The sequence below is a fragment of the Poromitra crassiceps genome, assembly GCF_964638095.1.
Source record: "Poromitra crassiceps genome assembly, chromosome: 10".
NCBI classification, from domain to species: domain Eukaryota; kingdom Metazoa; phylum Chordata; class Actinopteri; order Beryciformes; family Melamphaidae; genus Poromitra; species Poromitra crassiceps.
Window position 1 is genome coordinate 9626074 of NC_139631.1, and position 15151 is coordinate 9641224.

The window sequence follows — 15151 nt, forward strand, 5'->3', positions numbered from 1 at the left end:
CATACTGCAGGTACATTACAGTGGACATCACACAGTACATACTGCAGGTACATTACAGTGTGGATCTCACACAGTACATACTGCAGGTACATTACAGTATGGATCTCACACAGTACATACTGCAGGTACATTACAGTATGGACCTCACACATTACATACTGCAGGTACATTACAGTGGACATCACACAGTACATACTGCAGGTACATTACAGTGGACATCACACAGTACATACTGCAGGTACATTACAGTGTGGATCTCACACACAGTACATACTGCAGGTACATTACAGTGGACATCACACAGTACATACTGCAGGTACATTACAGTGTGGATCTCACACAGTACATACTGCAGGTACATTACAGTATGGATCTCACACAGTACATACTGCAGGTACATTACAGTATGGACCTCACACAGTACATACTGCAGGTACATTACAGTATGGACCTCACACATTACATACTGCAGGTACATTACAGTGGACATCACACAGTACATACTGCAGGTACATTACAGTGGACATCACACAGTACATACTGCAGGTACATTACAGTGGACATCACACAGTACATACTGCAGGTACATTACAGTGGACATCACACAGTACATACTGCAGGTACATTACAGTGGACATCACACAGTACATACTGCAGGTACATTACAGTGGACATCACACAGTACATACTGCAGGTACATTACAGTGGACATCACACAGTACATACTGCAGGTACATTACAGTGGACATCACACAGTACATACTGCAGGTACATTACAGTGGACATCACACATTACATACTGCAGGTACATTACAGTGGACATCACACAGTACATACTGCAGGTACATTACAGTGGACATCACACGGTACATACTGCAGGTACATTACAGTGGACATCACACGGTACATACTGCAGGTACATTACAGTGGACATCACACGGTACATACTGCAGGTACATTACAGTATGGACCTCACACAGTACATACTGCAGGTACATTACAGTGGACATCACACGGTACATACTGCAGGTACATTACAGTGTGGACATCACACAGTACATACTGCAGGTACATTACAGTGGACATCACACAGTACATACTGCAGGTACATTACAGTATGGATCTCACACAGTACATACTGCAGGTACATTACAGTGGACATCACACGGTACATACTGCAGGTACATTACAGTGTGGACATCACACGGTACATACTGCAGGTACATTACAGTGGACATCACACAGTACATACTGCAGGTACATTACAGTGGACATCACACGGTACATACTGCAGGTACATTACAGTGGACATCACACGGTACATACTGCAGGTACATTACAGTGTGGATCTCACACAGTACATACTGCAGGTACATTACAGTGGACATCACACGGTACATACTGCAGGTACATTACAGTGGACATCACACGGTACATACTGCAGGTACATTACAGTGTGGACATCACACAGTACATACTGCAGGTACATTACAGTGGACATCACACGGTACATACTGCAGGTACATTACAGTGGACATCACACGGTACATACTGCAGGTACATTACAGTGGACATCACACGGTACATACTGCAGGTACATTACAGTGGACATCACACAGTACATACTGCAGGTACATTACAGTGGACATCACACGGTACATACTGCAGGTACATTACAGTGGACATCACACGGTACATACTGCAGGTACATTACAGTGGACATCACACGGTACATACTGCAGGTACATTACAGTGGACATCACACGGTACATATTGCAGGTACATTACAGTGGACATCACACGGTACATACTGCAGGTACATTACAGTGGACATCACACGGTACATACTGCAGGTACATTACAGTGGACATCACACGGTACATACTGCAGGTACATTACAGTGGACATCACACAGTACATACTGCAGGTACATTACAGTATGGACCTCACACAGTACATACATACTGCAGGTACATTACAGTGGACATCACACAGTACATACTGCAGGTACATTACAGTGGACATCACACGGTACATACTGCAGGTACATTACAGTATGGATCTCACACAGTACATACTGCAGGTACATTACAGTGGACATCACACAATACATACTGCAGGTACATTACAGTGCAGAGCGGAGAGACAACCATCAACAATAGGACATTGGTACTGCTTGTTCTGTTTGTGTCACGCCTCGCCCCCTCTGCCCCTCTGTCCCTACAGCACAGGTTCTACTTTGACCAGGTTTTTGGGGAGGAGAGCTCCAACGAGGAGGTGTATCAGAGAACGGCGTATCCTCTGGTGCAGCACATGCTCAATGGGTAGGGTAGCCGACAGTGATGTAGTGGTGCTGGAGAAGTTTGTACAATGTCACCCCACCATGATCACAATCTATCTATCAAATTGTGCCTGGTTAACTGGCACTGACACATTAGAAGACTGTTTACTTTATATAGCATTGGCATGTAAGTGCAGGACACGTAATGGGGCCTCAGCCTCACATACAGTGTAGATAAGAAACACTGTGTCTCAGCTGCGTATGCGAGCCTGCGTAGCTGCATGGCGGGCGAGCGAGCCCCAGGAATCACCAGATTTCTAGTTGTTCAAATGTGCTGAAAATGCTCAAAAAGTAATGATACACTCACTCAAATAATTTCACCAAGTTTTATATAATGACGATGGTCAGTATTTACTTTGTTTTTCAAAGCGCTGGAATTTGAAACGGTAATACACCGATTTCACATTAAACCCAAAGCAGCCATTTTGTGTGTAAAATGCAGGAAGTAACACGATATAAAAATTAAACGGCAGCAGGCGTATAGTAACATCAGGAATTTTGTGACGGTTTATCATTAAACCGATAATCGTTTCATCCAGTGTGGATCTGTGGATCTGTGTGTGCTTGGAATAGCTTGCAGGAGTTTGGGGGATTATGTTCTGTGCTGCCTGACTTTGTGTGTGTGTGTGTGTGTGTGTGTGTGTGTGTGTGTGTGTGTGTGTGTGTCCACAGAGGCCAGGCCACCTGCTTTGCGTATGGCCAGACAGGTGCAGGGAAGACTCACACCATGTTGGGTTTGTCTCCCGGGCGACCAGGGCTGTATGCGCTGGCGGCCCGGGACATCTTTGCTCACCTGTCGGCTGCACGCACACCGTCACCACTGCTGCTGTACGTCAGCTTCTTTGAGATCTACTGTGGCCAGCTGTACGACCTGTTGGACCACAGGAAACGGTGTGTGTTTGTATAACCGTAACATAATAATGTAATTGTAATAACCTTTATTTGTTTACAAAGTGCTTTGAAAAAAGAAATAAAGCACACAAAGAGACAGTGATGTAAAAGAAAGAAAGAATTAATCAATCAATCAATCAATCAATCAATCAATAATATAAATAAAATGGAATACAAGCAAAAATTCACAAAATATTTGTCATTTAATTAAATCCTACCCCATCTGGACCCTACCTGTCCCCCCCCCCCCCCCCCCCTCATAATAATGCTGGAATTCATGTTCCCACCCTTCTCATTCATACTTTCCATCTAATGTTTGTTCTAATCAATTGTTTTCCCCTACCTCTCCTTTCCCTCTCTTCCTACCGTCTGTAGATTGTTTGCTCGAGAGGATGGACAGAAGGTGGTTCACATTGCGGGGCTGAGTGAGGTCAGAGTGGACTCAGTCAGCTCACTGCTGGAGGTTAGACCCTCTCCACACAACTTCCCATGCTATGTTTCCATGCTATGTAGTGTCGTGAATAACACTCTGTACTGTACAGTAAATATACGCATGCTTGTGAATCTCAACATCATCTCACATCATTCAGGGGTAATCCTGAATGATGACTCAAAAGTTGGTGTTTTAATTGTGCCTAGATGAGCCCATAAAATAAAGGCTTTTAATTGTGTTTGAAGAAGGAAAAGTCCCGCTACCGTTTCCCTTCCTTGTCTTATCTCGCCCTCTTCCCCTCTCGCCCCATCTCCTCCTCCTTCCCGGTCGCCCTGAAAGGTGATCTCATTTGGTACAGAGGAGCGCACCCAGGGGACGAGCGGGGTCAATCCACTGTCCTCTCGTTCCCATGCCTTGCTTCAGATCCAGCTCAGAGGTCCAGGACAGCAGATATCTGGCAGGTCAGTGGCAGCATCCTGTGTTTTATAGCGTGGGCTTGTCATGCTGTGTATTCTGACTGACAGTTTTGACTCAATTTCCCCCTTAAAGGATTACCACGCTCATTAAGTCATAAGATTACATACACCAAGCGGTATAAGCATGAAATGATTGCACAAAGGAAGTATTGTGCTAGCATCACTGTGTGTGTGTGTGTGTGTGTGTGTGTGTGTGTGTGTGTGTGTGTGCGCGTGTGTGTGTGTGTGTGTGTGTGTGTGTGTGTGTGTGTGTGTGTGTGTGTGTGTGCGTGCGCGTGTGCGTGTGCGCGCGCGTGTGTAGGATGTGGTTTGTGGACCTGGCAGGTAGTGAGAGGGCATCAGATACCAGAGAGCCTGACAGGCAGAGTCGTATGGAGGGAGCAGAGATCAACCAGAGTCTATTGGCTGTAGGTCACACACACACACACACACACACACACACACACACACACACACACACACACACACACACACACACACACACACACACACACACACACACACACTATTGGCTGTAGGTCACACACACACACACACACACACACACACACACACACAGATATAATACGATGATGCCAAAAGCATTTCTAAATGTATGGTGGGATTGGGTGTTGCTTATTTGTAAATGTTTTGTCTCAGCTTAAAGAATGTATCCGGTCCCTTGATCAAGAGCAGTCACACACACCCTTCAGACAGAGCAAGCTGACCCAGGTAAAGAGACACACACACACACACACACACACACACACACACACACACACACACACACACACACACACACACACACACACACACACACACACACACACACACACACACACACACACACCTCAGATATTAACACAGCAAGACATGAGTGACTGTTGTGCACAGCATACATGGCATGGCTGACTGTTCTTCCCCCACCAACATATTTCTTCATCTCCTGTATCATTCATTTCTTCTGTCCATGTTTGATTTGGCTGTGTTCCCATTGTAGGTTTTGAAAGACTCCTTTGTCGGTAACTCAAAGACATGCATGATAGCCAACATTTCACCAGGTCACTTAGCAAGTGAACACACACTCAACACATTGAGATACGCCGACCGGTAAGTGTGCTTGAGTGTTTGTGTGTGTGTGTGCAGTAAGTGTGCATGAGTGTTTGTGTGTGTGTGCAGTAAGTGTGCATGAGTGTTTGTGTGTGTGTGCGATAAGTGTGCGTGTTTGTGTGTGTGTGCGGTAAGTGTGTGTGAGTGTTTGTGTGTGTGCGATAAGTGTGCCTGAGTGTTTGTGTGTGTGCGGTAAGTGTGCGTGAGTGTTTGTGTGTGTGTGTGTGTGTGTGTGTGCGGTAAGTGTGCATGAGTGTTTGTGTGTAGACTATTTGTAATGGGACAGGATGGGATAAGGTTTGTTTGGAGCATAATAGGAAAAGTTAAGCTATAACCTCTCGCTATATGCATTTTAGTTATCAACAAAATCATTTTCTGATTTAGTACAGGAATTCTCAACATTTTTCATATCAAGGATCCCTAATTGAGTCCATATTAGAGCAGAGCCACAGACCCACATTTCATAGCATTTTATCTCTCTGACCCAAATCTGAGAATATTTTTATTGTCAGATATGATCTTGTCCAGAATTCCAGTCTGTATTGTAGGTAGAGAGATAACAGACTGTCTCTATTGTATGTAGAGAGAGAGAGACAGTGCATGATAAAGACATGTTTATACTGATTACTGACCAGTGCATGATAAAGACGTGTCCTGACCCAGTGCATGATAAAGACGTGTGTATACTGACCCAGTGCATGATAAAGACATACTGACCCAGTGCATGATAAAGACATGTATACTGACCCAGTGCATGATAAAGACATACTGACCCAGTGCATGATAAAGACATGTATACTGACCCAGTGCATGATAAAGACATGTATACTGACCCAGTGCATGATAAAGACATGTATACTGACCCAGTGCATGATAAAGACATGTATACTACTGACCCAGTGCATGATAAAGACATGTATACTACTGACCCAGTGCATGATAAAGACATGTATACTGACCCAGTGCATGATAAAGACATGTATACTACTGACCCAGTGCATGATAAAGACATGTATACTGACCCAGTGCATGATAAAGACATACTGACCCAGTGCATGATAAAGACATGTATACTGACCCAGTGCATGATAAAGACATACTGACCCAGTGCATGATAAAGACATGTATACTGACCCAGTGGATAATAAAGATGTGTATGGGACAACATAAAACTGGCAATGATCAGTGACTGCTATTTGAGTTTCTATGTCTGTTTACATTCACAGGGTGAAGGAGTTGAGGGGGCAAGGAGGAGGAAGAGGAGGAAGAAGATGCAAGAGAACCCCCTCCCCTATACGTCACCAGTCCAGCAGCAGCAGCAGCAGTATCAGTAACAGCACCCGAGGGAAAAGTCCTCCTAAGAAGCCGAAGTTGGCGAGACAAAGACAGGCTCCAGGTCCCACCACACCTCCCAGAATGGTGCAGACAGGTGGCGCTATTTTCTGCTCCACACCCAAGAACAGCAGAGGGGAAGAGGGAAGAAGTGGAGCGGGGAGAGAAGGAGAGATTGGACTTGAGCATATTACACCAGTTAGAGGTTCTCTGGGAATAGGTAGGCAAAGGAAAGAGGAAGCGCGTGAGACGCAAGACAGGAGAAGAGAAGACAAAGAAGGGCATGGTAGAATCGAGAGAACAGGTCACACAGATAGAGAGCGAAACACCGGGGCAGGGCTGAAGGGGAGGCAACCAACGGAAGAGCGGATTCACTCTTGGGTCACGACTAGAGAGGGAGCGACCCGTGCAGTAAAACTGTCTTTAGCCCAAAGGGAAACCGGGTCCTGCAGTGGAGGAAAGGAGAAAGGGGAGACAGAAGAGGAGAGGAGATGGAGAGAGCAGAGAATACAAGTGGAGAGGAATAGAGGGACACACGGTGCACAGGAAAAGATGGGGGGAGGGCATGTACAGAGGGACAGAGAAAAGGATGAGGAGAGAGAGAAGCATCTGAGGAGGTATCACCGGCAGCTGCAGCAGTTCCTGCCCTCACCTGCATCTCCACCTCTGTCTGTCCATCTCTTTCCTTCTCCCTCTGTCCGTCCGTCTTTCTCTTCCTCAAACTCTCCGTCTGTCTCTCTATCTTCCTGTCTTTCTCCCCCACACTCTTCCCGCTCCTCTGCGTCTCCCATTAACTATCGGGGTCTGCAGGAGGTGCTAGGTGCTTACGGAGCCAGCGTTCAGGTTAGGGCTGATGCCCGCGTAGGGAATGTGCATTGCCCCAGTGGGGAGATTCACTCGCAGAGTGAGACCTCTCAAAGCTTCAGTAATAATGATGAAGACGATCCCAGTCACACAGGTGGTGTTAGTGAAGAGTGGGGGCTTCCTAGAGGAGGAACGGAGACAAGCGGTGGAGGAGAGAGGTGGGCATGGGTGGCAACAACAGAGAGAGGAGTTGATCAGTTGATTCACAGAGAGGCACTGGTATCCTCCAACCCTGATTTAGAGGAAAGGTGGAGGCCAGTAGAAGAGGTTCAAGAAGTAATGGACGCATCGGATGTCCTGATTGAGGGAGAGTGGAGCACCGAGGAGGAAGAAGAGGAAGTCGGCGGTTTAGCGTCCGCACACAGTAACGTCAACAGTAACAGCCTCTTTCACCACCTCCACCACCCTCCTCTTGACCATCCACATCCGCATCAACGGGCTCCAGCAGAACGGCCCCTCTCCCCGGCCTGTGACCGCACCGACCCCCTCCCGACCCCGGAAAAACTCAACGATCTCTCCCTCGAGTCAAAAGACATCAATCACACCTCCAACATCCTTCCTCAAAATGTCACCCCTGTTTACGCCCTGCAAATAACGCCATCAAGCAGTGGCAGGCAGGAGAAAGCATCATCATTGCCTGGTAGAAGAGAAATTTCAAACTCTCTACCAGCAACACCTCCTCTCCCTAGTTTCTTCACACATACTGGATGTAAAACACCTGCAAAGACACTCAACAAATATCCAGCTATGATATCAGCTGCAGTCATTGCATCTCCTCCTCATGCTCAGGTCCACAACAATCCAGACATGAAAGCCAAAATGTCTGTTTTACCCCCAGAAGAGACTTTTGCTGATTCCCTCAGCGGCACCATGGATCCCCTCAGCGTCTCCCTGCTTCAGGTGGACCGACGGGCCGCCACAGCCTCCTTCCTCCGGGGGGACCAGAGCATTGCCTCCGGCTGTCCCCTCGAGAAGGAGAGGGGAGGAGGAGATAATAGAATGGATGTGAAAAAAGAGAAGATCTTGTGTGCAAGTATGGTGGAGGAGGAGGATGGAGGGTTTGGCCTGTCTCTTTTGGAGCTGCTCAAAGTGAAGACACACTGTGCCGCTCCCACCACCAAGCCCACCATCACCAATGAACACACCGAGCGAAAGAAGGACATGCATGCTGGCGCACACCATCTTCACAGAGTAGGTGAGTAAATATGTGTGTATTAATGAATGATCAGTCACGAAAAATGAGTGTATGAACAATTGGATTCATATGGTGAAGGAAGTAAAATTGAGCCAGCGATTCTGGAGCACACAGAGTAATTATTAGGTGTGAGGGATTTGTTTCTAATGAAGATGATGCCTGGGTTGTGTTTTGCACCTATAAATAATTATTCTGTCTGCTCCAGGAATCCCAGGTCAAGTTTACTTTCTACCACTTTCTACTATAGTACTATAAGACATGGATTTTCTTTTTTTAGGAAAAATGTATTCATTATTTCTGTCATTTCTCTATTCTTCCTTATCTATCAGATATAATGAAGCCTTCTCCCCCTGTGGTCACCCTGGTCTCCCTCCAGGACCAAGGGAACAGTCAGAAACTCCAAGCCCAAACAGCGAATGAGGTCCTGGGCAACAGAAACCCTGTTTCTCCCCTTCGACCATCTCCACACCCTCCTACACAAACATCTCTCCTTCAGTCCATCTCACACTCTGTTCCGTGTTTGGGGGGTGCTGCCCCAAACAGTTTAATGCCTCTTCTTGTCTCACAAATGCCACCAGAACATGCACACCGCTCCCACAACGAACCCGCCTCTAGGATCTCAACACCCCGATCAGGAGGTGACTTGAGCCAGTTGAGCACAGGGTCTCACTCAAACCATCCCAACAACTCCCCCAGCTCAATCACAGTGAACAGTTCTACAGAATCGAATAGTCGAAATGAGCAAAATACACCCAGAATCCATCTGTCAACCCTGGAAGACTTGGATCATGCCCAGTAAGTACCACAAGTCTCCACATGCTCACAATTTGCACTATACCCCACCTCCCTCCCAAATGAGTGATGGTCCAAATTGAAGCTGAAGTATAATTTAGACTCTGTCATCAAGTATACTATAATGTAGATAGGGAGATAACAGGAGAGAGTGAAAGCTATGACCAAATATGTGCGCTACATTCTCTCCTTGGGCTAACTTCTAGTCATTGAAATCATAGTGAAATCACAAATACTTATTTTGCTGGGGACACCCCTGGGACTCCTTCGTCAAGCTGACGTTCGAGTATGTATGCCTATCTGCTGCCGACAATGTCCCAGCTCGAGGCTGACGTTGAAGCATGTTTCTCACTTGAGAAGCCACCACATCATACATACAGATGATCCAAAGTGAATTGTTTTAGGTGATACAGCAGTGGTTCACAAACTGGGGTTGTGACCCCAAGTGGGGTTGCCTGGAATTCAAATGGGGTCGCCTGAAAAAAAAACTTAATATAAAATAAATAACACCACACACAATTTAAAACTACGGAAGAGGATTATGGCCACATGTGAAAACATTATTTGAGTTCTTCGTTTAAGTGAGGATTCTGAGAATAGTTAGAATTCTGAGAATAAAGTCAGAATTCTGTTATTACAGTCAGTCTGACTGTAATCTGACTGTAATCCCAGAAGAGAATAAAATCAGAATTCTGAGATTAACGTCAGATTTCTGAGTATAGAGTCAGAATTCAACTTTAATCTCAGAATGGAGTAGTATTACATACTACATAGTAGACATGTCAGATGTAACAGTTATGATGTCACAGTGTCAACAGTGACATCATCAGTGACATCATCAATGGCATCATCAGTGACATGTCACATGTAACACATAGTATTACAAAATATTAACAAATTAATTTGAGCAAAAAATAAATAAACGTTGGGGGTCCTTAGATTTTTGTGACGTCAAAGTGCGGTCACAAGCCAAAAAAGGTTGGGAACCCCTGTGATGCAGTAATCTGGAGCGTTTATTAGTTTAAAAAATAAAATACTAGTTTGCCTGTCCCTCCCACAGAAATGTAGAATTTAGGCTCTATATACCAGATCTAGAGCCTATTATTAGTAATAGCTTTCTTTCTTTCTTTCTTTCTTTCTTTCTTTCTTTCTTTCTTTCTTTCTTTCTTTCTTTCTGTCTGTCTGTCTGTTTCTGTCTTTCTTTCTTTCTTTCTTTCTTTCTTTCTGTCTGTCTGTCTGTCTGTCTGTCTGTTTCTGTCTTTCAGGTGGCTTGTTGTCCAGGCCCATTGGGAGCAGCTGGAGGAGATGGAGGCTTTGTGTCGTAAAGAGGGGACATTACTGTGTCAGCAGCCTGATATGGTTAGAACAAAAGTCAAAACCACCTTCTTCTTTTTTTGCTGTTGTATGTCTCCCTCTTTGCTTGCTCTCCCCTGTTCCTCTATCCCTTGCTTCCAAAGAATGTATTGTATTGTCACATCTCTCTTTTTCTTTTTTTCTGTGCAATGCAAATTATCTCTAAATTGGCTTACTGTTCTGTCTACTAGACAACATGATGCAGAATGGATGTGGGACATAAATATGACACCCTCTTGGATTTAAAAGGACATTTCACCATAAACAAAGCTTCTTCATTATTATATTACATGTATTTATACACACTCGGCAGCTTTGTATAGCCTTTAGTTATTGAGGCTAAATGTGAAATTGTCCACATTGTCAAAAGCCTCAGTGAGGGATAACTGTTGAAAAAATACAATAGGGTTTATATAGTTGACCCCCCCCCCCCCTCCTCTCCTTCCTAGGAACAAATCAAAATGTCTTGTCTCTGTTTCTGTCTATCTTACCTCCCAATGTGTCTCTCACTGCATTTACATACTTCTCTGTTTGTCTGTGTCCGTTGTCTGTCTGTCTGCCTGTCTGTCTGTCTGTCTGTCTGTCTGTCTGTCTGTCTGTCTGTCTGTCTGTCTGCCTGCCTGTCTGTCTGTCTGTCTGTCTGTCTGTCTGTCTGTCAGGGATTCACGGAGTACGTCCACAGGCTGGAGGAGATCATGGCCAGGAAGGCTCGCTGTGTCCAGAGCATGAGATCTCAGCTGCAGCCGTACCTTCTGTCCAGTCCGTCCATCCACCAGGCCAGAGGAGATAAACACCAGCCAACCACCTGAAGCCTGTACAGTCAAGCAATGCACAATACTGTTTTTCACTGCCGATACGCATTAAGAGTCCAGTCCATTTTACTTTTAATGAACAAGTTTAAGAGACTAGAGGTCACTGGACACTTGGACAAATAATGTGTGTGTGTGTGTGTGTGTGTGTGTGTGTGTGTGTGTGTGTGTGTGTGTGTGTGTGTGTGTGTGTGTGTGTGTGTGTGTGTGTGTGTGTGTGTGTGTGTGTGTGTGTGTGTGTGTGTGTGTGTGTGTGTGTGTGTGATTTAGAGAGTGTGTGCGTGTGTGTGAGTGCTTCTTCTCACATCCATGCGTAATGTGTATGTTACCGTGTACTGGCTAATATAGACATCCCACCAATGAATGTATTCAATCACAAAATGCACACCTTTTTACTGTTAATTTGATTTGAGGATTGACTGGAAATGTAATACACTGCTGTGGAAACTTTAAATATTTATAAATTAAATTATCATATACTTTCATGGTCTTGGGTACAAATCTTGCAAAATTCAGTTAAATGAACAAGACCTACTTTAAACATTGTGCTTTCTTTCCCAAGTTGTGTTCTGTTACCCTGGAAAACACTGCTTTTCTACTACTTTTAATAATTTGCATTCTACTTTGATATTCTACTTCAGTTCCTCCAGATCATGTCTTGAATTAGACTTGCGGCCCCATTGGACTCAGTCTTGATGTCAACGATTAGGCCTTTGTTCAACTCCGACAAAGGGATCAGCTAGCCTACTTTAAAGTGGAACTCTGCTGAAGTGTTTAGTTAAGCAGGTGGCAAAAATGGACTGTTCTCTAGTTTGATATTTTTGTAAAAATATCAAAGACATTTGGAGTCTTGGCAATGAGAGAATGTCTCACTAGTTAGTAAAAGCATTTTAGTTTTCAGCTGATGGTTTACTGGTCAGAAACTGTAAGAACATGTAGGCCTAATTAAATTATTTTGTTTGAAGATCTGAGCAAAGTGTATGGTGTAACGTTTACTAGACAGTTGTGGATATAGCTTGCAAATAATGTTTCCCCATAAGTCTCTACTGTAGTACTGGCGATGCCATAATAACCATTTAAACTGCCATCAGAAATCAGAGCTGTGAAAGTGAATAAAGACAGAAGTCACTACCCTAAATTTTGGTAACATAATGCTATGCACCATTAGTAAACTCATCCATCATCACACAAGTCATTTTGTTTCAAATGGAAATATACTTAAAAAAAAGGGGGTGGTGTAGCAATCATATTTATATCTGTTATTACTCCAGAAAAGTTTCCTATGCTGTCATTCTACCTAATTAGCTGAATTATGTGGCAAGAAAAACACATGTGCGCCCTGTCATTGCGACATCACCTGTCACCGCTCGCTCCCGTAGTACGTACGTGAAGCAGACAGGGACGTGCACGTAAGTAGGCCACCTGATCTAGTGGGCGGGTTTTGATTGGCAGAACCGGCGTCTCGTCGTTAAACAACGGCGCAGTGGGTCACGTGACGGCATCTGCTGCTGGCTGAGCGAAGCGTGTTAGCAGGTAAAGAATGAAAATATTATTTTTTATAAAATGATCGATATGTATGCTATTTGAACCATTCGTACGTCTATCTTATTGCCCCATAATTGTTTTAAGAACCCCGATCGGTTGATTCAGTGACACCACTCATCCTGGTCGGTGGTTAGCTAAGTAGCTGTTAGCTAGCTAGTCAGCTTAGTTGCTTTAGCTACTGTAGTTAACATTGCATTGTGCGGACGGGCCATTCACATGCCAGGAAATTAGCATGCTCCTGATACCCAGCATTAACAGGCCACACGTTTTTTGGCAACTTTTTACGGCTCGTTTAGACACATACAAATAACGTTAGCATCATATACCTACTGTCGAATATCGGGCATCAGAGAGCAAAATCAACACAGACCAGTGTTGGTTCGTCCTTTTCTGTAGCGTACTTCGCGTTAGCTAGGCAGCTATCCGCTGTTAGCGTGCTGCTAGCGTGCTAGCTAAGTGTATGCCACTGACGTTAATTAAGTAACGTTAGCTTCTTTGGTGGTTTACACAAAACAAAGGGCACCTCTTCATCCTGATCACATTTGTTTGTTGTCCATGACCCGGGCAGGAAGTGCGGACAGCAAGCACACGGGCTGATAGGATAATTTTGGTAGCCAAGTTAAATTGTCAATATCTTGCAATCGTCAAATGCGTTTTTACTGGAGTAGCTAGCTAGCTAAATGTTAGTCAGCTAGTTTGAAGACAGTCACACGAACAAAGACAAACGTTTGTTAGCCTGGCTAAAGCTAACGTCAGCTAGCGTTAGTTCACCTAGCCGGGCGGCTCATGTTTCTTTTTTCGTCTCACTTAAAATAGCTAACGTTACATCCACGATTTAGTTGCACACGACTAGCGTTAAATGTGTTTTTGAAAGCGTAACTTGGCACAGACACGTCTCGCTAACGTTATATCAACCAACACTTAAGACGAGATGTCAATGTCACTGATAATCGACAGTCTGTTTTTGACAATCTGGCTAACCCACGATGGCTTTGTGTTTTTCTCATCCGAACACACGATTTGGCTTGGCTTTCACCAACATGCATTACATTTAGCAGTTGTCTCGATTTGAATATTGTTATCCGGACTACGATGTTTTTATTTGTTTAAAAAGCTACGTCAGTTTTTCCGACATTGGACTGTCTATCTATTAAAATCACTATGCTATATGATTAGTGTGCTGTAACAAAGACAAATTGCTACCATGAAACAAGGGTTTAATCCCATTTGTTCGACACGGCCTTGTGAAAAGATGGTAGTCTGCATACCACCCATATAAGCATATCCATGTGTTTGTGTGTCTGGGAGAGTGAGGGGGTGAGAGGGGTGTAAATTGACACCTGGACAGTCCCCTCTTGGGGTGGCTAAATTTAACCTGGGAGGGGGGATGCGACAGATGGGGTTATAGTGTTACATGGGAAGGTTGACAACAGTCTACTTATGTACTGTAGTGTACAGGCCTTCATTGAACACTTATCCAGTTTATTAGTCATATGCTGGAAATTGGTGCAATGTAACCTATGAACACATGGTATCTCATTAGTGCTCTTTCTTTCCTTTACTCTCTTCCTCCAGATTTTTCTATTTTGTACATACATTGTTTTGTATATACTGTATATGATGACTTCGGTGGTCAGCAATCAAGCCCGGGGGACTCGGGACAGAACGCTGCCCACCACCACACAAGCAACACAGCCACAGAAACAACAGATGCAGGTGTGTCATCATTGTCATGGCAGATGCATACACTTCTGTGGAAAAGTATTTATTGCCGTCTTGATTTTGAGCATCTGGTCAGTTGTAGGACTGTGAGAAAAAAATACACCAATGTGGTTGTTTGCTTCCCATTAGTTTGTTGTGCAACACAAGTAAACATCTTATCTTATGGTATGAAAAAGTACTTGGTGTATGTACTGTTGCACATTTGCAGTCATATGTCTTGCATGTAGGCTAAGATAGTGAGTTGGTACCTTTTTATTCACACTTTTTAAATGAGTACATCCTGCATGTTGGAGGATAATTTGGATGTAA

General features: G+C 44.4%; 1 protein-coding gene across 3 annotated transcripts in view; it reads left to right on the forward strand.

The window, feature by feature from the left end:
- The first annotated feature begins 13056 nt into the window (after positions 1-13056).
- LOC310783496 (ubiquitin-associated protein 2-like) overlaps positions 13057-15151 on the forward strand; it is a 34825-nt gene continuing 32730 nt past the window's right edge. For all 3 annotated transcript variants that reach the window (XM_083644363.1, XM_083644365.1, XM_083644364.1), the window contains exons 1-2: positions 13057-13108; positions 14696-14836. In XM_083644363.1, coding sequence (XP_083500489.1) covers positions 14738-14836 — 99 coding nt within the window. In that variant the 5' untranslated portion in view covers positions 13057-13108; positions 14696-14737. The remainder of the gene's footprint in view (positions 13109-14695; positions 14837-15151) is intronic.